Genomic DNA, 26045 nt, shown 5'->3' on the forward strand with positions numbered 1-26045 from the left:
TATCATATTTCCCTCACTTTCTTTTCCCTCACCTAAATCCAAGAAATAGGTGGGAAAGGCTTGCCTCAATATTTTTTTAAAATTAAATTAATTTTTTTATGATTTATAATTTTTAAATTAATACTAAACATAAAATTTAATTAAAAATAAAAACATTTTTATTAATTAAAATAAAAATTACATTATACTTAATATTTAAATAAGTAGAAAATTTAAAAAAACGCAAAAAAAAAAAAAATCAAACAAAAAATCAAAATACGTCACTCGGAATCATCATCCTCGTCATCGACCTCATCTTCTTCCTCATTCTCCCGAACATCACTCATGTCATCAGAATCTTTGATCTCAAAGAACATATCAGAATCCTCGTCTGATTCGTCAAACAAATCATCGCGAGAAAAACTCTATCGGGGGCTGAATATAAGCCCTATAAATGTGCTCCACCAAATCAGCACGAAGGGCGTGATGAATGTCGCGATTGTGTACTTCTCTTCTATTCGCCCTATACTGTTGTGTACCAACGGCTACTCCTTCGACATTCGGCAAAATTTCATTTTCGTTGTACCGACATATCGTTTTTCTTTCGTCTTCAAGAATCATATTATGCAATATGATACATGCTTACATTACGTGCTGTAACCTTTTCACTTCATATGACCTTGCCTCGATTGCTAGTACTTGCCAACGTCTCTTAAGTACACCAAATGTTCGCTTCACATCCTTCCTAGCTGACCATTGCGCCTCTTTAAACTTTTTCCTTTTCGGGTCGTTAGGATATGTAAACGATTTCACGAAAACAGACAAGGGAGGATATATACCGTCAGTAAGATAGTAGCCACACTTACATGCTACCCTATTTGCTTGAAAATGTACATCATGCGACTTTCCAAGGTAGATATCGTTGAATACCGGCAACTGGTTTAGCACATTGATGTCATTGTTTGCACCAACTGGACCAAAGAATGCATGCCATATCCAAAGATCATGTGATGCGATAGCCTCTAGAACGATCGTCGGCTCTTTGTGGTCGCCTCTCATGTACTGACCATGCCATGCGTTGGGGGATAATGACCAATCCCAATGCATGCAATCGATACTACCAAACATTCTAGGGAATCCATGCTTGCCTTCATGTACCGTGTATAATTGGTGGATATCGTTGATAGTTGGTTTGCGCAAATGTCGTTGCCCGTAAACCAAACATATCACTTTGCAGAACTTGTACATACACTCCCACACGGTACGCTCTGACATCTTAAAATACTCGTCCCATTTGTTTGCGCCCATGCCGTATGCTAACTGACGAATTGTAGCCGTGTATTTTTGAATGGGAGAGAAACCTTTTATCCGCCTTGCATCCATTTTTCATTGGAAATATGGAAAGCGGCATTCCAAATCGCCAACAATACGTAAGAATATATCATTCCTCATCCGGAACCGACGTCGAAACTTTACAGCGTAGATAGCGTCATATGCAAAGTAATCTTCAATAAGGCGATCGTGTCCGGCTTCGTGATTTCTACGCAACCGCGACTCTCTTGGTTTAGATCGTGCATGTGATGTTTCGCCTAGTTGGTTTTGATAGTATGCAACCGTTTTTGCTATGACGAAACCGATAAACTTAGCCTCCTCTACAACCGTCGAATCGGATGATGAAGATGATGACATTTTGATTAATATTTTTTGGAGAGAAGTATAAACTATGAGTTAAAAAAATGGTTGGATGTTGTGGTATTTATAGTTAAAAAAAACAGAAAAAAACATATATATATATATATATATATATATATATATATATATATATATATATATATATATATATATATATATATATATATATAGGAATGAGTTCTATGGAAAACAAATAATTAGGGCAACATTTACCTGAACCAATAATCAAATGACACGTGTCCATTTCTTTCTTCACAAAAAAAAAAAATAACGGACGAATGAGGTGAAGAGTGAGAATGCGGTATCCCCACCCCCCACGCGTGCTTCGCATCCCGCATCGACGGTGCGGTGTTCCCGCATGCGGGAAACATCCCGCACCCCTCCCCGCAACTTCATTCCGTCCGGTCTTACACCTCTAAAAAATTGATGTATTACATTCAATGTTTTAAAACCCGGGTTTTTGGTTGACCCGGTATGATAACCGGTTCACGGGTCAACCGGTTGAACCGCCGGATCAAGCCGGTTTATGATCTTTTTCTATTTTTATATATTTTTACTTTCATGCATAATGCATAAACATATAAAACCAATAATTTAATGTCTACAAAGTTTAAATATTTAAAAACATTGAAGAAACCGCAAACGGCTCGTTGTTTTGGCATTCGCTACTTGTTTCCAACTATCCAAACCCTATTAAAACGGGTCAATCCGGTTTTAACCGGTTCGACATAAGCGGTTGAACCGCGGTTTAGAGGAAACCCGGCCGGTTCGATCCGGTTCGTATTTTTACAAAAAACCGGTCTCAATTGACCCGCCTTCTACCCCGGGTCACGGTCCAACCGGTTGAACCGGCCGGGTCAACCCGGGTTTTAAAACATTGATTACATTCGATAAGATCGTTTGAATTAATAAACACGATGTCATTTTTTTTTCTATGGCTTGTTGTGTCCAAGCATTTTCAAGTATTTAAAGCGGGGTAACTAACCAAAATATATATTCTTACCTCGTTTAGTTGAAAAAAATATAGTGGATACTATTGATGAGGACATATTTATGTTTGTGTTTCAAAATATGAAACTCGTCGGTCTTGCGTAATATAAGACATTAATTCGTTTTCTTTTATAACTATTAAAACTATGTTTAATATCTATTCTAATAAATAAATTTTTTTTCCACATGTTATATTTTTATTAATTAATTTTTATTTTATATGTCATTTTATGATTTATTTTATTTTATTAAATTTTATATATTATTTAAATTTAATAATAAATGCATATCAATTTTATTAATGGATTTTCCTTCTAATTTCAAAATTACTAAATTAAAGTTTCATTAATTTCATTTATTTATTTATCTAAATCATTTGTTTAAATTTAAAAGAGAAAAAAAACACTTTAATTTTTATAATTCAATATTTTTCTCACTTTTTTTTTATAAATTCAAACATCTCAAATATATTGAATTTTATATTTAAATTTTATTTAAATAAACCACGTAATACATGAGTTTCACACCTAGTTTATTAAGATGATATTATTATAATATGATTAAAAATTAATTTTTTAATTCCTTTATTTTGTTTTTTTTTCTTCACAAGTTTGTACAAATGAACATATATTATTGGTAAAAACGCTAACTATCGAAAACCAACTTAATCAAAGTTGAAAACAACACCTATACATACAAATTACTCTCCACAAAAATCAGCAACCAAAAGAAGCAATTGTTACTGGAATCCTCAAATCCTAGCACCACCAAGAAGAACATTGAACTTCGAGGGCTTCACATAACATCTATGGAATGAAAAAAAATGTAGTATTGAGTTAATAGCAAGGGTTGTTAGGTTTTAAGCATTTCAACAAACGATCTAGAGGATTCCACACAAAGAGTAATGATGCAAAATGACAATAAGAACACAATCAATTTACGTGGTACATATGATCAAAGTGAGCGGCTACATCCACAATCATACACGAGAGATTTATTTATTTGTTTTTATTTTTTTTATTTTTGTTGAATGACTTGTTCTTAGGTTACACGAATTCAAAGACACCTTATGCTTGGTCTACCTAGCGGCTATATGATAAAAAATCTCCACAACTTAACAATCAACCACTTAGAGACTGATTAACCGAACTGCTACCATCCAATCTAGAACTTTGCTACGTCTATCTCTCTCTAGCATATAACTTCTCTTCAATTACCTAAAAGGCCAGTTGATGCGATACACAAATTCAACTTCTCTATTGTCTCCACCTTGGTAAACATATCTATTGGATTCTTTGTACCTATGATTTTCTTTAGACTCAAAGTCTTTTCACTTATCAGTTCTCATATAAACACTGGCACATCATTTAAATGTTTTTTCTTACTATGAAACACTAGATTTTTTGCCAAGTGATACACTCTAGTTGCCAGAATGTAGTGCATAATTTTCATGTTGCATCCCAGGTTTCAATAAGAAGTTCTTCAACCATAAAAGCTCATTTCTTGCTTCTCCAATCATCATGCACTCTGATTTTGTGGTGAAAGAGCAACACTCTTTTGTAACCTAGACATCTAACTGATTATTGTACTACCAAACGTGAACACATAACCAGTTGCACACTTTCCCGAATCCATACATCCCCATAAATATGCATAAAAAATCTTCCAAGAATACCCATTTTCTTCTAAACATAAAAAAGAACTTAGATGTAGATCTAGAGTGACATATGGATTAAAGAGGGATAATTCTTTTTCTGTCTATGTGTGAAGCCTACCAAGAAGAGCCCACTAAACTAGAAGATTGATTTTCAATACATTTTTAGATTGTACCAGAAGAGTTCTCAAGAATAACATCAATAACATTTCTAAGGAGGAGACTATGATCTTGTTGCAATTATCCACCGAGCACCTCCATACATTGTTTGAACATATAAGTGAGATAAAGTATTTATTGTATTTATTGAGAATAAGATGAAGGTGACTAATTATTCCTTAAATCCAACTTCTATAGGAAATCAACATGATTCTACCAGACCTCAATTGGTCCCATGTAAGGAAGCGATAAAACGTTTTTCAAAATAAAGCATTCAGTTCTATACCACCACCACTACTTCCCATGCAAAGCAGTGTCAAAGGAACGGGGGGTATAATTCTTCCCAAAATCCCTATTTAATAGCCAGTCGACTTGTATCTATCAAAACCTTCATCCATCATGCGTAAGAACACGATAATTTTTTCCTAAGAGCGCCTCTTTTAGTTCTAAATCACCACCGCCAATTCCCTAAAAAAGCAAGGTTTTATATTATCAGAGCGCAAGATCTGCTCTTGCTCATCTCTCAATCGATAGCCTCTTCAACAGAACCCCTTTCAAAATTGACTTCCCAAATGAAGTTGGCTTCAACACTGATCTGCTCTTGCTCAATTTAACTTGGCTTCTCAAAAATTTCGAATCGCTATTACAGCAACTACTAGACCTTTTATTTGTCTTTTCAACAATCAACACATTCATTGTCAATTTTCTCTTCTAGGTGTGTTATGCAAAATCGATGTCTCAGAAATCGATATGCTTCAAATATCGATCAACTACTTGTCTTGGTATAGTCGTTTGCTATTGTAACTTAGGTTTCGAAAATTCCCATTTGTTTTATACCAACTAGTTTTAAAAAACCAGTCCCATTTATTTGGTTGCACCTTACTCAGTGGTATCTATTTCAACAGTACTTAGTGCAATTCTTTGGAATTACATCATGAGTATTCCATCTGTTCAACAACAGCTACGATCCATGTCATTTGATGTGAAAAATATGGTTAATCTTATGGAATTACTACGAAGCAATCAAGAATTGATAAAACAACTCATATCAAGTATAAATGACAAATTCAAACCATCCATTTTTGATGCGACAAACATTTCCAGTCTTATAGAAATATCATGAAAAGATCAAGAGTTAGTACAACAACTCATGTCAAGTTCTATGAGTACTCATGAATTTTCATCCTCTACTGGTAATACATGGCTATTTGATTTAGGTTGATGTAATCATACACCAAAAGAATACTTATTTGTTACTAAACAACCACAACAATCTTTTCCCTCTGTTTGCACAGTTGATGCCACTCGGTTACCTGTTACAAGTGGTGGGCATGTTTCCACATCTCATCTTTTATTACCAAATATTGATCATGCTCAAAATTTGTCTATTAGACTTGTTTTGGTTAGCCAATTATGTGATTTTGGTCTAAAATTTATTTTCACCCCTTCGGGTTGTCTTGTGCAAGATCTAAAAACCAATGAGACTCTTGGAATAGGTCATAGAGTTGGAAGGTTATTTGAAGTGACCTGCCTTCGTCTTCCTGATTTACCTTCAAACTTTGTGGCCTCTACATCAAGTTTGTATTCCTTTAATATGTGACATGCTCGCCTAGGTCATATATTTATGTCTAGACTCAAAGAACTAGCTCAGTCAGGTTTATTTGGTAACATCAAACCTGAAACAGTTTCTTTTTGTCATGTCAACTTGGTAAACATCCTTCTTTACCTTTTACTACCAACAATTCTACTTCTTCAACGACCTTTAATCTAGTTCATTAAGATTTTTGGGGACCTACACCTTATCCCACTATGGGAGGTGCTAGGTACTATGTTATCTTTGTTGATGATTGCACTCGCTTTACATGGATTTATCTTATGCACCATCGTTCTAAATTACCCAATATATACATCACGTTTGCAAGGATGATTCAATCTCAATTTTCAAAATCCATCAAGGTATTTCGAGCTGATAATTCCATGGAATACAAAGAGTCATCCCTTATCTCTTTCGTGCATGAACATGTCACGTTGCCTCAATACTCATGTTACGACACATCACAACAAAATGGACGTGCTGAACGAAAACATAGACACATCTTAGATACTATTCCCACATTGTTGATATCATCCCAGGTTCCAGAACGGTTTTGGGGTGAGGCAACTTTCATAGCCGTCTACACCATAAATCGACATCCTACTCCTACCCTTTAAAACAAGTCATTGTACGAACTCCTTCATGGTATTCTCCCTGCATATGATCTTCTTAAAATTTGGGGTTATGCTTGTTTTGTTCAGTTGCAATCTCATGAACGTTCAAAAATTGATCCTCATTCTTGTTTGGTTGTTTTCTTGGTTACGGTATTGAACATAAAGCATACCGATGTTGGGATCCTATCTACAAACACCTATGAATCTCCCATCACATCACCTTTTGGGAACACAAAATATTCTCCTCTGTCTCGAAATTTAAGGTAAAATCTCCTTCGTCCTCTCTATTCTTCACAGATGCTTCAAAATCATTGGACTTACACGAACCAGAGTTTCATGAGTCTCATGATCCTGAATCACCACCCTCTGATTTGTTCTTTCCAAATCAAGAAGTTGAAACAGAGCATCCAAGTACAACTTCATCGTCTATTCCAGAGACTTCTCAATCTCAATCTCTAGATCGGGTTGACAACACACCCTCTGATCTTTTCTCTCCTAATCAAGAAGATGAAACAGAACGTCCAAGTACAACTTCATCTTTTATTCTCGAGACTTCTCAATCTCTAGATCGGGATGACAACACACCATTAAATACGTGACCCTCTGAAAGAGTTTGACATATTCCATCTCATCTCCGTGTTTTTCATTGTTACACTACTATATTGTCGCATTATGACCCTTCTTCTTACAAGGAAGCAGTGTCTAACCCGTTGTGGCAAAATGCTATGCAAAAAGAGCTTTAAGCCTTAAAGAAGGCTCAAACTTGGGATATTGTTCCAATTCCACATGGGATGTCTGTTGTTGGTTCCAAATGGGTATACAAAGTCAAAACACGATATGATGGTACAATTGATAGATAAAAAGCATGCCTTGTAGCTAAAGGTTTTGACCAACAATACATGATTAATTATGAGGAGACTTTCACTCCAGTTGCACGTATTACTTCGGTCCATAGCCTACTAGCTATTACTACAGCTCGTCGTTAGTCTCTATACCAAATGGATGTCAAAAATGTCTTTCTTAATGATGATCTTGCTGAGGAAGTCTATATGCGTCCCCCAAGTGGTGTTGATCCCCCTCTAGGCTATGTATGTCGTCTTCAAAAAGCACTTTATGGCCTTAAACAAGCACCACATGCTTGGTTTGAAAATTTTAGCACTACCGTCGTAACACCCCATCTTTCAAGTAAATTCAAAATCATCCCTTGGGTTTTAGTTATATCATTTTTGGTCCTTGGATTGGAAATAAGTGGCCATGGGAAGCCCTAGTGGCAAGATGGTAATTTTAGAGCATGAGTAGTACGCAGGGTGTACATATGAGTACACTAAGTGTACTACGACGCACCCTAGTACGCTGGGCGTACACATATGTACGCTGGACGTACGTGTGTCCGGATGAAAACCCTAAATTTTAGGGTTTGTAGAGTATTTAAGCATCATTATGGACCCCTTTCCCCCCATCTTTTGAGCCTCCAAGTTCTGGAATCATTTTTGGGAAGCCCTAGCTTCTCTAGTATGTGTGTGAGCTAAGAGTGTGTTTCTTGTGTGGTTGAAAAAGAAGAAGTTGGATCAAGGTGATTGGAGAATGAAGCAAGCTAGTAGATCTTGGATCATCATTTCATAAAGAAGCTCCAGAAGGTAAAAAGCTTCTACGTTTTATGATTGGATTGTTTAGATCTTGTTTTAGTAGCTTTTTGGTGTTCTTCTTGTCCTAAAAGTCCCAATATTGTGCATGCTTTGTTTTGGACGTGTTAAGCTATCCTTTCAGACCCTAGGATGGGTCTTGAGGCATAAAAATGAGGTCTTTTTAGCTAGTTTGGTTCCTAGTTCTTTGTAAGAGGTCTTAATTTATTAAGACCATCTATTAAGCCCTTTTTAGATGTCTGAAGTATTAGTTTTTGAGACTTTATGATTTGGGAGTAATTTTGAAGCATGGATCTAAAGTATAGGCTCAAGTGCTAAAGCCATTAAGCACTTAATAAAGGAAATGGAATTGTGAGGATACGCCCCACATAGCATAGTGTATGCCCCGCGTCCCCGATGAGCCATCCGGATGGTGGATTTTACGTCTTCTGTTTGAAAGAGAGTAAAACAACACCTACTCCTTTAAGAAAGCGAGACTTTACTAAACAAGAAAAACCCCTTCTATCTTATTAGTAAAGCGCTAACATGCGCCCTGCAATCAAACTCAAGTTTAGCCTTGATCGATACGACAACCTTACTAATAGAAAGGGTAAAAATGCGCTCAAGCAACCTATCTCGCAACCTCATGTACGCTAAGTGTACCTTAGGAGTACGCCATGCATAATCGGTCATTTTGGGCTTCGATTTGTTTTGGGCCATTGCTGGGCCATCTGGATTTTATGGTTTGGGCTTTTGTCTTGCTGGATTTTCTTGAGTGAAGGCCCTGAAAGGAATTGGGCCCAATTTGGAAATTTGAGCCATATATGGGCCTTAGAAGCTTAACTGGAGTTTTTTGGGCTTTTGGTCATTTATCTTGGGCCAAGTTTGAGGAAGGGTAAAAGGGTCTTTTACCCTAAATTGGACTCATGGTGTGAGTTAGGATCTTGTTATTAATGGATTGTCATTTGTGGTGTTTGATAGTGTGCGGGCTCTAGCAGATATGCAGTCATAGATTTCTCATGGGATCAGCTGTTGATGGGGTTGGCTTGGTAATAGCAGCCAAGGATCGTCTGTGTGTTTCGGTAGTACGAGGTGAGTTGTCCTTACTATACTCTCGGGTCGAAGGCACCAATGCCGATTCTTTGGATTGTTATCCTCGTTTATCGTATGCTTGCAATGCAGTAGTGATATGTTAGATCTGTATCTTGGTAGATAGGATGATGCTATGCTTAGTGATTTGTTAGATTTGCCTGTTACCTATTCTGGCTATATGTTTACAAGTCGCATGTGTTGATGTAGTGTGGTTGGATTGAGACTGTACTGCTTTGTGCTGCCAGTCAACAAACTCAATGCTATTTATATCGGTATGTTATATGTATGCTTATCTGTTATGTACATGTCGACATGATTTGTGTGTATGGTTGGGTTGAGGCGGACCTACTTTGTGCTGAAGGCCAACAGACCCATGGCGGCCCAAATTGTTGGAATAATGTCTAAGGATGCAACTATATTAGGAAAGTATTTGACCCGATTGAGCATGGTCCTTTTGGGTTGCCTTCACCATAACAACTTGACAGGATGATTTATAATGAGAGAAGAAATATTATTAATATATTATGAGAATAATATAAGGAATAATAATATTTTTATTTGATTAATATAAGTCATAAATTAATTAGGAATTAATTTGGTGACTTAAAGAGATTAATTAAATAGAAGGGCATAAACTGTCAATTGTATGATAGTTGTACTTTGGGCTATAATCTCTTAAGGATAAGGGTTGGACGAATTTAGGGTTTGGAAGAGCCTAGAATTCGTCCAAGGGCTTATCACAAAGGGATTGGATTGCTTAGGGCTTAAGTTATCCAATTAGGGTTTAAGGGTGAAACCCTAGGAGCCTGACTAGTATAAATAGACCCTAAGGGCTAAGGAAAATCGGCACTCTTGTCTCTAAAGAAACCCTGGCCGATTTCTTCCTCCTCTCTCCTCTCTCCATAATCATCCTCTTGCTAGTTGGTGTTTGTAAGCCATTAGAGGAGTGACACTTGTGACTCTAAAGCTCCAAGGACAAGAAGATTCAAGCAAGTGATTCAAGGTAATCATCTAAATCTGATTTCTTATGTTATTATACTAGAATTACCATTAGAAGTCTTGGATTCAATGCATGTTCAATTAGAGAAACCTAGATCCAAGCATTAGGGTTTGTATATGCACATAGGAATGTTCATATGGCTAAAACCCATCAGTGGTATCAGAGACTTGATTGGTTTCTATTGAATTGATGCATAAGTTTCTTGTTCGTTGCTTGCAAAATTCGAATTTTGTCATTCTGCCTGATGAACTCGGCGAGTTCCATAGTGGACTCGGCGAGTCCATTGTGGTACTCGGTGAGTTCGAGCGTCAGACAGAGCTAATTTCGGGATTTCTTGTTGTTTATCTTTTGGGAACTTACTTTAATCTTAATAGGTCAATATAAATCCGATTTTAAGATATATTTGAGTATATTCTTGACCTAATTGAAGATATTTATCAATTAATTGAATATTAATTTCCTTATATGATAATTGATTAATTATTTTAATTAAATTGGTAAATTGTTTTGCAAGAAATAATTAAATAAATCAAATATGGATAATTATGTGATTAAATGTTAATTTGGATTATTTGTTATTTGATTCCCTATGTTTTGAAAAGTTTAAAACTTGCCCTCAAGTTTTGAAATTTATGCTTTGTGATTAAAAGTTTAATTTAGACAATTTAAATTTCAAACACTAGAATTTTACAAGTTTAAAATTCAACCCTATACTAATATAATATTACAAGATTAATATGTATATATATGTATAATTAAAAATACTAGTCTTACCATTAGTAGGCCTCATTCACGAAGCCGGTATATAAGGTGGGTATAAGGTTGCGGCCTATAAAATGGCGCTTAATGGGTGTACACTCACACCCACCGCTTGCTTGATCGGTGGAGGGTCGTTAGCCGAACGGGTAGGATATGGCAACCTCATCTCCTCATTAAAAGTATAATATGAAATACAAAGTAGCTACATGTTTTTCAAAAATTCCCAGTCCTAGTTACTTTAGGAAAAGTGAATTGATGCAATCCCATGAAATTACACTTTGCACCCTTGCTAAGAAGTTAGTGGAGCGTGTGTGGTTTACCGGCACACTAATTGGTTCTAAGCAAAGGTGGAAAATAGTGATTCATTGTTTATCATAGTTCGATGGAGCGTGTGTGGTTTACCGACACATCGATTAGGTGATTGTTACAATGAAGGCACTGTGTAAGTTTGCATGGTAATTCACACCCACTTTGTGATTCTCGGTATCCCAGTCACAAACGAGAGGGTCATATCGAGATTTAAACATGCCATTGAAAAGTTCAATGAATCTCATCGAAACCTAGGAATTCTCAATACATTTAGAACTTAAAGTTATGTTTTCATGGTGGAGAATTAGTGAATCGTCATTCACTTACCTTCAAATTGTTTGCATGTTAGATTACGACATCCCTTTTCTAATATGTAAATATTGTTGTTGGATCCTAGCCCTAATTTTTCTTATTGGGTAATAATTAGGGATTCAAATTCTAATCTATCTTTGTCCTTTTTATTTGTAGATGCCGAACGCGAACAACGCTGCTGCTAGCTCGTTCACATTGATGAGCCTTTGCCAAAAGGTGACTTTCGATGGGACGAACTTTAGCGAATGGATAAGATACATTCGCACGATTGCTCGCTACGAGGACAAGGAGTATGTCCTCGATGAGAAGCTCGAGAAGATCAACCCAGAAATCGCTACTCCGGCTGAAATGACTGCTTTTGAGACTCATGAACGTGATGCAATGAAGGTTCATTACATCATGATAGCCACCATGAACGCTGAATTCCAAAAGTCCTACGAGGACATGTATCCATACGAAATGCACCAAGACTTGTTGGAGAGATACTATCAAAACGAGAGGCAGGAATGTTACGAGATCTTCACTAACATGATCTCTGCTAAAATGGGTCACGGAGAATCTCTAACCATTCACCTGCAAAAGATGCAAAGGTATGTCGATCGTCTTCGCAAGTTGAATGTTGACTTTGGGGAAGACTTGGCTATTGACATGGTGCTTCACTCCTTGCCTCCGTGTTACAACCAATTTAGGATGACCTACCACATGAACAAAGAAAATGTCACCCTAAGTAAGCTCCAAGGTCTCCTTAGGGTTGCTGAGAGAAACCTCAAGGATAAGTCTGTTGCACCAACTCCCAATCCACCAGCTACTCCTGTTTTGGCAATTGGGCAAGGTAGGGGTAAGAAGAGGAAGGCTCCATCTAAGAGCCACCGCAAAGGAAAGTCCCGAGATGGTTCCTCTTCTAGTGGAACCAAAGTTGATCCCGCTAAGCCTAACCCTAACCTAAAGGAGGCAGAGTGCCACCATTGCCACAAAATAGGGCATTGTTTGAGAAGCTGCCCAGACTACCTGCAAGCCATCAGAGAAAGAAAGATCAAGCCTTCTTTCACAGGTATATACACAATTAAATCTAATGATTCATCTAATGCTATTTCTTGGGTCCTCGATACCGGGTGTGGTTACCACATTTGTTCTGAATTGCAGGGACTAAGAAGAAATAGGGATGTGGAGCATGGAAGAATAAATCTAATCATGGGGAACAGAAGATTGTCGCCTGTGACCAAGATTGGAGTGTATTCTTTAGTGCTTAGGAATGGTTTATGTTTAGATTTGAATAATTGTTTCTATTCGCCAGAAATGGCAAGAAACATCATTTCATTTCATGGTTTGTTTAGACAAGGATTTAGATTTTCTTTTAATAATGAGAATGGTTCTATTTATGCTTATCTAAATGGTGTCTTATATTTTGAAGCAATACCATGTAATGGAATTTATGAAACTGTTATGATTGTATATAACCTAGGAAATGATGTTTTATGCATGGATTCTTCGAATAGTATGGATAGAGCATCCTTGTGGCATTGTCATCTTGGACATGTCAACAAGAAGCGCATAGCCCAACTCCAAAAGGATGGAGTGTTGGAGTCATTCGACCTTAGGGAAGATGACACATGCGGGTTTTGTTTGCTTGGAAAGATGACCAAGTCACCCTTCACTAGCACATGTGAAAGGGGTGAGGGTCTATTGGACCTCATACATACCGATGTATGTGGACCGTTTAGATCAACCACAAAGGATGGGAACCGCTTCTATGTGACTTTTACCGATGATTATTGTGACATCCCCAAAATCACGGCCAGAAAAGACCGGTTTGTTTATGCTTTGTTTAAAAATCAGAGTTACATTTTAAATGAAAGTGTTGCGGAATTTGTCCCAAAACAAGATATGATAAAGATTTATCAAAAGCATTTCCATAGAAATGTATTTCATTAAAAGACTTGGGATGTCATGTTCATACAGATCAAAAGCATAAACAGTACAATATAAGCCTTACTACATTATTTCATATCTACAGGCCTATATCCGTAATCCCTCGTCCAAAACATCACATCTATGCTCATGCGCCACTACCTGTAATACATAAAACTGAGTGGGTCAGGCTTGGGAGCCTGGTGAGCACATAGGGTTTTCAACCCACACCGGTGAACATATCGTTCACAAACACCTACAGGTTGCGAGCCTGCTAGTGTTCCACTGGACTGTCTAGAAGAGTCTGTGGTCGTCATCCATACTCCGCTAGATGACAGAATCAACAACATCAACATCGAGGCCTCTCATCATTTTATCACACATCACCTATTGCATCTACCCATGTTTTACCCTAACATTTTCGTAGATATAAAATACATATACAGTTTAAATCATTGAAAACATGTATAACAACGTTCATCTAGCATAGATAGCAAGTATTCAGATAATATGCACACATAGCACGTAATTTATATAAAATACTTCATATCTATGTGTAAGTTGAAAGTAACTATGCACTCACTTGTTAAGGTGATGATTCCAAAATCGGGCAGCGCTTGCTTCTAACGATTCTATTTTCCTTCGACGAAACCTAGCATTATTATCGCTAAATTTTAGTCTAATATTTACCGTGACCAACTATTAGTCTTAGTATTATTATTATTATATAAGCGTTAAACAATATTTTCCAACCACTATGTACAGACAGGGGCCAGACATAAAACACCGGAGGGCAGGACCATTTTGGCATACAACACTTCTGAAATCCAACAACCCTATGCGGCCCTTTAAACCAGATTCCCCGTACCGCGAGTAGTTAAAAAAAAATATTATAACGACACTTATACAAGTTATAATAATAGCTCAAATATTTATTATAAGTTCATAATAACAATACTAATTTTAAATATAAGCTATATTAAAATAAGGTAAGCATAACTTACTTATAAGGGGGTTTTAGCTAGGAGTCGGGCTCTGCAGGGGCAGAACTTCGTCGCTGAATCTTTCTAAGAAAGATTCGTGCAGCGCTTCAGCGCTCACCTTACTATACTAAGCTACAGAAAGAGAAGTCGAATCACGAGGGACCGAAATGCTCGGGGGATAAGGAGAGAAAGACTCTTGAATCAAGAGAATGGTGCAAGAAATATGAGAGCCCAAGGCTCTTATTTATACTAATTGAATTTTCAAAAACTACCCTCCATAATTACTTAATGACCTTTTAGTTATATAAACAACTAAACACCCCTCTATAATACTATTATAAATGGATTTAATGATATTTGTACTAAACTAATGTCGAAAGAACTCAACATTAGTCTTATAATGACCGCATCGTCGATACCTTTCTAATGATATATACATATGTATATATATGTGTACGTATACATGATTTATACTTTATTTTAATACGTAAATATGCTATTATAATTTGTAACTCGTTCATACGAACTCCGTTTTTGACGTTCTTTATATCCACGCGTAGGTGAAGACGTACTCTACAACTTTCGTTTAGACTCCGTCGGCTAATTTTGACTTTATTTTTAAAGTTATATTTTTAACAAGCCGGGACAAGATTGGTCTGTTTAAAATCTCATAACTTCTTCATACGAAGTCAGATTTGGGCGTTCTTTTTATCGATGTTCTTAGTTTAACATATTCTACGACTTTCGTTTAGATCACTAAGGCTAAATCTCGCTCTATCGTAAATTCACTATTCACGCTTCCCGGTATCGTGCCGGTTCTGTCGTGAAACTTCGACGGGTCATAACTTCTTCGTTATAACTCGGATTTCGGCGTTCCTTATATGCACGGAAACCTTGAGACATATTCTACAACTTTATGTAGAGATATCGGGATTATCTCACACTTTAATTTTGACGCTCATTTTTATTCTTTATTAATTATACATTTATAATTAAATAATAAACACATATAATTCACATAATACTCAAATATTTCATCTTTATTATTTCAAAAAGAGTTACAAGAGTTGAACTAGACTATTACATTGACAAAAATGCTTAGCCCTGAAACCCGGGCGTTACAATTCTCTCCCCCTTAGGATGATTCCGTCCCGGAATCATGCATCAGCAAACAGATGTGGATAGCGACTCATCATGTCATCCTCTGTTTCCCAAGTGAGATTCGGCCCATTCGAATGTTTCCATCGGACTAGCACCAAGTCGACCATCTTGCGTCGTAACTTCTTAGTCTTACGGTCAACAATTGCCTCAGGCTCTTCGATCAACCTTTTATTTTCATCCATCCTTAACTCTGAGATTGGAATTATGTCGGGAACATCTCCCGTGAATTTCCTCAAATAACACACATGGAAGGTGTTATGAATACCATTGAGTTCTTCGGGCAATTCCAGCTTGTAAGCTTGGTTCCCTATCTTCTGAAGAACTTTGAACGGTCCAATAAACCTTGGACTCAACTTTCCTCGTTTCCCAAATCATATAAGTCCCTTCCACGGTGAGACTTTAAGCAAAACGGAATCCCCAACTTCGAAAGTTATCGGTCGTCTTTTCTTGTCAGCATAGCTCTTCTGACGATCCTGGGCTGCTAACATCCTTTCCCTAATCACCTTCAACTTCTCAGCAGTCTCATGGACTATCTCGGGGCCCATAAACTGCTTCTCTCCGGCTTCAAGCCAACAAGACGGCGTACGACACTTCTGCCCATACAAGGCTTGATAAGGAGCCATCTTGATGCTCGAGTGAAAACTATTGTTGTAGGAAAATTCTACCAGAGGTAAGTGCTCGTCCCAATTCCCTTGGAATTCGAGGGTACATGCTCTCAACATATCTTCCAGCGTCTGAATCGTTCTTTCGCTCTGACCATCAGTTTGCGGATGGTAAGCAGTACTCAAACACAACTTTGTACCTAACTCCTCTTGTAGACTCCTCCAAAACCTTGACGTGAAACGACTATCACGATCTGATACAATCGTAAGAGGGACACCGTGAAGTCTTACAATTTCCTTCACATAAGCATTTGCGAGCTTATCCATAGACCACTTCTCGTTGGCTGCTATGAAGTGTGCACTCTTGGTGAAACGATCCACGACTACCCAAATCATGTCGTGACCGTTCTTCGTCCTGGGCAGTTTAGTCACAAAATCCATGTTGATGTCTTCCCATTTACCCATGGGTACAGGTAAGGGTTCTAAACTCCCATACGGTTTCTGATGTTGTGCCTTAACCCTCGCACATGTTACGCACTCGGCCACATACTTCGCAACATCGAGCTTCATCGTCGGCCACCAGTAGTAGGGTTTTAGGTCCCTATACATTTTAGTGCTACCGGGATGAATCGAGTACATGGTCTTGTGTGCTTCTTCCATTAGAAGATCTCTTATTCCTCCCGTCTTAGGTACCCAAATTCGATCTTGGAATACCTTCAGTCCACGACTGTTTGTACCGAACACTAACGTTCTTCCCAAACGTTCTTCCTTTCGGTCATTTTTCTCTAAAGCTTCTTCTTGAGCTTTCCTGATGCTTTCCATAATCGTCGAGATGACTTCAATTCTTAACGCTCTTGGCCTTTTCCTTTCAAGATTGACTTTCCGACTGAGAGCATCAGCAACAATATTTGCTTTACCTGGGTGGTAAAGTATCTCACAGTCGTAGTCCTTGAGAAGTTCTAGCCAACGTCGTTGCCTCATGTTCAACTCCTTCTGATTAAAGAGGTACTGGAGACTCTTATGATCAGTGAAGAGCTTGCACTTCGTGCCGTAGAGGTAATGCCTCCATATCTTTAAGGCAAAAACTACCGCTGCCAACTCCAGATCATGAGTGGGGTAGTTCTTTTCGTGCTCTTTCAATTGTCGAGATGCGTATGCTATCACCTTTTCTCTTTGGGTCAGAACACAACCCAACCCGACTCCAGAAGCGTCACTATAAACCGCGAAATCTTCGACTCCATCGGGTAGAGAAAGTATCGGTGCTTCACATAACTTCTTCTTTAGCTTCTCGAATGCCTCATCGTGTTTCTCACTCCACGTATACGTAGCTCCTTTATGAGTCAAAGCTGTTAATGGAGCAGCTATCGAAGAAAAGCCTTGGATAAATCGTCGATAATATCCGGCTAATCCTAGAAAGCTTCGAATCTCCGTGGGACTCTTTGGACGTTCCCACTTCATTACAGCCTCGATCTTTGCGGGGTCAACCATTATTCCCTCCTGGTTAACAACATGACCCAAGAATTGGACTTCCCGTATCCAAAAGTCGCATTTGGAGAACTTTGCAAAAAACTTCTCCTTCTTCAACACTTCTAATACTTCCCGTAGATGCTTGCCATGCTCCTCTTGGCTTTTCGAGTAGATGAGAATGTCGTCGATGAACACTATCACGGATTTATCGAGGAATGGTTTACAAACCCTATTCATCAAATCCATGAATGCTGCGGGAGCATTGGTTAGCCCGAATGACATAACCAAGAACTCGTAGTGTCCATATCTCGTTCTGAATGCAGTCTTCTCAATATCCTGCTTTCTCACCTTTAGCTGATGATATCCTGACCTAAGATCGATCTTTGAGAAGTAGCTCGAACCTTGCAGCTGATCGAATAGGTCATCAATCCTCGGCAATGGATACTTGTTCTTCACCGTTGCCTTATTCAGCTCTCGGTAGTCTATACACATTCTCATACTTCCGTCCTTCTTCTTCACGAATAACACCGGAGCTCCCCAGGGTGATGAACTAGGTCGAATAAAACCGTTGTCCAACAGCTCCTGAAGTTGCGTCATGAGCTCCTTCATCTCCGTCGGTGCTAATCGGTAAGGTGCCTTTGCTATCGGTGTTGTTCCTGGTAACAAGTCTATACGAAACTCCACTTGCCTATCAGGTGGTAATCCGGGAAGATCTTCGGGAAAGACTTCCGGATAATCACACACAACCGGTATATTCTGCACCTCTTTCTTCTCCTTCTTGGCATCGATTACGAATGCCAAGTATGATGCACATCCTTTGGACAAACATTTCCTGGCTTTCATCAGGGAGATGATTCCAGAATTCACTCTGCATTTGTCCCCGTACACCATAAATGATTCTTTTCCGGGTGGGTTTACCTTTACTATCTTCTTTCGGCATTGAATCTCAGCATCGTTAGCGCTAAGCAATCCATACCCAAAACGATGTCGAAACCGTTTAACTCTATGGGTAATAGCTCTTCGTGGAATTCGTTTCCGTTTAGGTCAATGACGATGTTCCTAATACGATTACTAACAGGTACGAATTTGCCACTGGCAACTTCTACAATCAGGGCATTATCTAGTTTTTCTACAGGCAATGCTAATTTCCCACCAAATTTATGCGACACAAAGGAGTAGTTGGCTCTGGAATCAAATAGTATATTTGCAGGCAAACCATTTACAAGAAAGGTACCTGAAGCGACGTCTGCTGCCTCCTTTGCAGCCTCGAGCGTCATCTGGAAGGCTCTCGCCTTCGGCTTCGGTGGTATGTTGGGTCTTCCTGTCTCCTTCTTCTTCGGGCAATCCCTTGAAATGTGCCCCTCCTCGTTGCACTCATAACAGACCTTCTTAGTGAACGTGCATTCATTGGCATAGTGCCCAGGCTTTCCGCATTTGTAACAAGTGACCCCTCCGTCACACTTCCCAGAGTGCTTTTTCTTGCACTTGTCACACCACTTCGCTTCTGATCCTCCTCCTCTCGAACCAAACTTCGAGAATCTACCCTTCTTACTGGACCTTGAGGATCCGTCAAATTTCCTTTTCTCGCCAACCTCGACTTTGCTGGCAGCTCTTCCCTTAATCATATCCTCCACAGACTTGGCAGCCCAGATAGCTGCCTCCAAAGTAGGTGCCTGACGCACTGGCACCGCGTACTCCCATGGTAATCCTTTTGCGTACTTATCAATTTTCGTCAGCTCGTCCGGAACAAGACGCAAGGCAAATTCCATCTTTTCTGTGAAGTTGTTCGTGTATTCATCGATTGACATGCTCCCCTTCTTTAGGGTTAGAAACTGGTTCTCTAGCTCGAGCAGGTTTTGAGCTGAGCAATACTTTCGTTTGAATTGTACCAGAAATTCTGCCCATGTCAGTTCCAGGGGTTTGTTGGGGCTTAAAGTCTTCCCCAAAGTATTCCACCAACGTACAGCGCCTCCTCGAAACTGACGCACTGCAAACGTGGTCTGTAGCTTCCCTCTGCAACCGCATGTCATGAAAGCTAACTCCATCTCCGAGATCCAATCCATGACTCCGATTGGATCTTCCGTTCCCGTGAAAGTCGATGGCTTGCAAGTCTGAAAATCCTTGTACTTGCATCCATTTCTCTCGAATCCGTCATCTTGGTTATTTTCTTGAACTATTGGTTGGTTGACTTGACCAACAGTTCCACTGTAGTCTCCTTCCTCAGTCTGCCCTTCGTTCAACTCGGGCTGTTCGATCCGAATAGTGCCTTCCTCTCGATTTTGCTGGAGCAAACGTCTAGTTTCCTCCATTTGACGATCCAACATAGCCTGGATCATCGCTTGCACTCCGGCCATTGTGACTGGCTCAGGTGCAACAGGTATTTGTTGAACCACTGGGGGTTGGTTCCTATCTCCATTCGCGTTCACGTTTCCGCTACGAGTCCTTGCCATCTTGATCTATACACCGAATAAGGTGAATTTAGATCTTTATTTAGGATAGACGCTTAAATCGTCCTTATCACTCCGAAACGTTTACATGCTAGTTCTAATATCGTAGTCGTACGTTTTAGAATCCTAAACACATAAGGTTTCCAGATCCGGTCGGCAAAAGACCATAGATCCGAACAAATAACAGCATATCATGCACAAGCATTTAGCACATAAAGGCATTTTAGGCAGAGTTCCTAAAATAAGCTAGTGCTCACACCTCACAATTATCGCTTAGCATTCTAAGTTTAAGTCTAGAAATCCTACAAATTTCTAGTTCGCTTAAACTAATGCTCTGATACCAACTGTGACATCCCCAAAATCACGGCCAGAAAAGACCGGTTTGTTTATGCTTTGTTTAAAAATCAGAGTTACATTTTAAATGAAAGTGTTGCGGAATTTGTCCCAAAACAAGATATGACAAAGATTTATCAAAATCATTTCCATAGAAATGTATTTCATTAAAAGACTTGGGATGTCATGTTCGTACAGATCAAAAGCATAAACAGTACAATATAAGCCTTACTACATTATTTCATATCTACAGGCCTATATCCGTAATCCCTCGTCCAAAACATCACATCTATGCTCATGCGCCACTACCTGTAATACATAAAACTGAGTGGGTCAGGCTTGGGAGCCTGGTGAGCACATAGGGTTTTCAACCCACAATAAATAAGTTTATTAATTTCATCAATCAACAATAACCCGATTACCCGTTCCCGTTATCCTCACTTTACGTCCCTAAACACCTATCATAAGGGACCTAGCCTAAGGATCATCATCGGGACGGACACTACTACTAAGGTGATTCCTCAGCAATAAATGTCCTAAAGGCAACCATGTGGGGGATGGAGTACACCGGTGAACATATCGTTCACAAACACCTACAGGTTGCGAGCCTGCTAGTGTTCCACTGGACTGTCTAGAAGAGTCTGTGGTCGTCATCCATACTCCGCTAGATGACAGAATCAACAACATCAACATCGAGGCCTCTCATCATTTTATCACACATCACCTATTGCATCTACCCATGTTTTACCCTAACATTTTCGTAGATATAAAATACATATACAGTTTAAATCATTGAAAACATGTATAACAACGTTCATCTAGCATAGATAGCAAGTATTCAGATAATATGCACACATAGCACGTAATTTATATAAAATACTTCATATCTATGTGTAAGTTGAAAGTAACTATGCACTCACTTGTTAAGGTGATGATTCCAAAATCGGGCAGCGCTTGCTTCTAACGATTCTATTTTCCTTCGACGAAACCTAGCATTATTATCGCTAAATTTTAGTCTAATATTTACCGTGACCAACTATTAGTCTTAGTATTATTATTATTATATAAGCGTTAAACAATATTTTCCAACCACTATGTACAGACAGGGGCCAGACATAAAACACCGGAGGGCAGGACCATTTTGGCATACAACACTTCTGAAATCCAACAACCCTATGCGGCCCTTTAAACCAGATTCCCCGTACCGCGAGTAGTTAAAAAAAAATATTATAACGACACTTATACAAGTTATAATAATAGCTCAAATATTTATTATAAGTTCATAATAACAATACTAATTTTAAATATAAGCTATATTAAAATAAGGTAAGCATAACTTACTTATAAGGGGGTTTTAGCTAGGAGTCGGGCTCTGCAGGGGCAGAACTTCGTCGCTGAATCTTTCTAAGAAAGATTCGTGCAGCGCTTCAGCGCTCACCTTACTATACTAAGCTACAGAAAGAGAAGTCGAATCACGAGGGACCGAAATGCTCGGGGGATAAGGAGAGAAAGACTCTTGAATCAAGAGAATGGTGCAAGAAATATGAGAGCCCAAGGCTCTTATTTATACTAATTGAATTTTCAAAAACTACCCTCCATAATTACTTAATGACCTTTTAGTTATATAAACAACTAAACACCCCTCTATAATACTATTATAAATGGATTTAATGATATTTGTACTAAACTAATGTCGAAAGAACTCAACATTAGTCTTATAATGACCGCATCGTCGATACCTTTCTAATGATATATACATATGTATATATATGTGTACGTATACATGATTTATACTTTATTTTAATACGTAAATATGCTATTATAATTTGTAACTCGTTCATACGAACTCCGTTTTTGACGTTCTTTATATCCACGCGTAGGTGAAGACGTACTCTACAACTTTCGTTTAGACTCCGTCGGCTAATTTTGACTTTATTTTTAAAGTTATATTTTTAACAAGCCGGGACAAGATTGGTCTGTTTAAAATCTCATAACTTCTTCATACGAAGTCAGATTTGGGCGTTCTTTTTATCGATGTTCTTAGTTTAACATATTCTACGACTTTCGTTTAGATCACTAAGGCTAAATCTCGCTCTATCGTAAATTCACTATTCACGCTTCCCGGTATCGTGCCGGTTCTGTCGTGAAACTTCGACGGGTCATAACTTCTTCGTTATAACTCGGATTTCGGCGTTCCTTATATGCACGGAAACCTTGAGACATATTCTACAACTTTATGTAGAGATATCGGGATTATCTCACACTTTAATTTTGACGCTCATTTTTATTCTTTATTAATTATACATTTATAATTAAATAATAAACACATATAATTCACATAATACTCAAATATTTCATCTTTATTATTTCAAAAAGAGTTACAAGAGTTGACCTAGACTATTACATTGACAAAAATGCTTAGCCCTGAAACCCGGGCGTTACAATTATAGTAGATATGGGTATATCTATTTAATCAAGCAAAAGTCAGAAAGGTTTGAAAATTTCAAAGAGTTCAAGAATGAAGTGGAGAATCAATTGGGCAGGAAAATCAAGATGCTTCAATCCGATCGAGGAGGAGAGTACCTAAGTCTTGAATTCCACGACTATCTCAAGGAGTGTGGAATAGTTTCACAATTGACGCCACCTAGGACATCGCAGTTGAATGGTGTGGCAGAAAGGCGTAATCGAACCTTGTTAGACATGGTCTGCTCTATGATGAGTTGTGCTTCACTAACTATCTCATTCTGGGGGTATGCCTTAGAGACTGGCGCCCATATCCTTAACCGAGTCTCTACTAAGAAGGTTGCCCAAACACCTCACGAGATGTGGACAGGGAAAGCTCCTTCGTTAGCACATATCAAGGTTTGGGGTTGTGAGACTTTTGTAAGAAGTGATACTCACGACAAGCTCGAACCTCGTAGTGAGCGATGTAGTTTCATCGGCTACCCGCATAAATCCTTTGGATATCTCTTCTATAGACTGAAGGACAATGTTGTCTTTGTTGCGGGGAGAGGAGTTTTCCGAGAGCGAGAACTCATAAGACAAGGAGACAGTGGGAGGCAAATCGAGCTTGAATAGGTTTAAGAGGCGATTGATGAAGGAACCTCTACCGCTGGCACTCAAATCGAGGAGGAAACTCCGGTTGAACCGATTGACGAGTCATTACCTGTTAGACGTTCCGGAAGAGTTAGAGTTCAACCCCAGTTATATGGTTTTCATATTACTACCGAAGGGGACACGTATATTAGTGATAGTACACTAATAAATCTAGATGAACCTAATAGCTATAAGGAAGCCATGGCAGGCCCGAAGTCTGCGAAATGGAAAGAGGCAATGGACTACGAGATCCAATCCATGTATGATAACCAAGTTTGGAATTTGGTTGATAATGTTCCCGGACGTAAGACCGTTGGGTGCAAATGGATATTCAAGAAGAAGACCAACATAGATGGAAACGTACACACGTATAAGGCGCGATTGGTTGCAAAGGGCTTTACTCAAACTCCTGGAGTTGACTATGATGAGACCTTCTCACCAGTTGCGAAGATAAAATCTATTAGAGTGATGCTAGCGAGTGCCGCATTTCATGATTATGAGATTTGGAAAATGGATGTCAAGACCGCTTTCCTTAATGGAAAGTTGGCTGAGGATGTTTACATGGCTCAGCCAGAGGGTTTTGTTGATCCGAAGCACCCAAATAGAGTGTGTAAGCTTGAGAAGTCCATTTATGGACTTAAGCAAGCGTCTCGCAGATGGAATCTTTGCTTCGATGAGAAAGTCAAAGAGTTTGGATTTGTACGAAGCGAAGATGAATCATGTGTATATGTCAAAGCCAGTGGGAGTATAGTAAGCTTCCTCGTTTTGTATGTCGATGACATACTACTCATAGGAAATGACGTCCCGACACTGCAGGAGGTCAAGTCCTGGCTTGGGAAGTGCTTCACTATGAAGGACCTCGGAGAGGCTTCCTATATTCTGGGAATAAGGATAGTGAGAGAACGAAGTAAGAGACTAATAGGACTTAGTCAGAACACTTACTTAGATAAAGTACTAAAACATTTTAGTATGGAAAACGTGAAGAAGGGAGAATTACCGATACAAAGTAATGCCAAGTTGAGTAAGACTCAAAGTCTGAGTACTGAAGCTGAAATAGCAGAAATGAGCCGAGTTCCATACGCTTCCGCAGTTGGCTCAATCATGTATGCTATGACTTGTACTCACCCTGATGTAGCCTTTGCTTTGAGCATGGTTAATAGATATCAAGGGAACCCTAGCAGAGCCCATTGGATTGCGGTCAAGAATATCCTTAAGGACCTTCGGAGGACGAAGGAATGGTTTTTAGTCCTCGGAGGGAGTGACTTGAAGGTGCGAGGGTATAGTGACGCCAACTTTCAGACCGACAGGGACAACTACCGTTCGCAGTCGGGCTGGGTCTTTACCTTGAATGGAGGAGCGGTGACTTGGAAAAGTTCCAAGCAGGAAACCGTAGCTGATTCAACGTGCGAATCAGAGTACATTGCAGCGAGCGAAGCATCGAAGGAGGCAATATGGTTGAAGAACTTCATCGGTGATCTTGGAGTTGTACCTGCCATAAAGGAGCCCATTGAAATTTTCTGTGATAATGAAGGAGCGGTTGCCTTGACCAAGGAACCGAAGGATCATGGTAGATCTAGACATATCGACAGAAAATATTACTTTATTAGACATCGAGTAGAAGAAGGACAACTCGTGGTTAAGAGGATATCATCAGAAGATAACCCAACAGATCCGCTTACGAAGGGACTGAGCAGGGTTAAGCACTTGCAGCATGCTAGGAGTATTGGGCTGAATGATGATATTAGTATAGATTAGATAATATTAGAAACGTGTAATAGATAAATGTAATTAACATTTGATGATTAAATAAAGGAGTATTATTTATGAGTAATGTTACTGTCTTATGTTAATTGTTTAACTATTGTTTCACTTTGCATGTTTTGACTTCCAGAATAATTGAGTTTATTAAGAATAATCAAATTATTCAAATTGTCCACAATCATTCATATGTTGGAAGTAGGTATGAATGAATATTGTCATGAATTGGTGTGTAGATTGTCTAAATGGTATTAGACATAGCAAAAGTTTGCTGCAACGTTCATGAGTGCTTATGAACTAGTTTTGAGCATTGGAACAAACCCGCGCTTGCTGGAATCACCTTATGGAATGTGATAAAAGGGGTGATCGCAAGACGATAATATCATATGGTCTTAAAACCTAGATATATGGTTTGTTATTTGTTAATTGGTTGTACATTGATAATGCGAAACCGCATCGGTAACTTGGTGTTATAAAACACATTGTTGTGTATAGTTGATTAATGAATAAGTAA

General features: G+C 38.7%; 1 protein-coding gene across 1 annotated transcript; it reads right to left on the reverse strand.

Moving 5' to 3' along the window:
* Positions 1 to 260: 260 nt before the first annotated feature.
* On the reverse strand, positions 261 to 1362 carry LOC145050864 (uncharacterized). The gene is made up of 3 exons (XM_078999055.1): positions 846 to 1362; positions 519 to 587; positions 261 to 370 (listed from the first exon to the last, which is right to left on the reverse strand). Exons 1-3 carry the CDS (start codon positions 1360 to 1362, stop codon positions 261 to 263), a joined length of 696 nt encoding a protein of 231 aa, XP_078855181.1.
* Between the last annotated feature and the right edge of the window lie 24683 nt (positions 1363 to 26045).

Source organism: Lactuca serriola, chromosome 5 (genome assembly GCF_051521515.1).
Source record: "Lactuca serriola cultivar US96UC23 chromosome 5, Lser_US96UC23_V15, whole genome shotgun sequence".
NCBI lineage: Eukaryota > Viridiplantae > Streptophyta > Magnoliopsida > Asterales > Asteraceae > Lactuca > Lactuca serriola.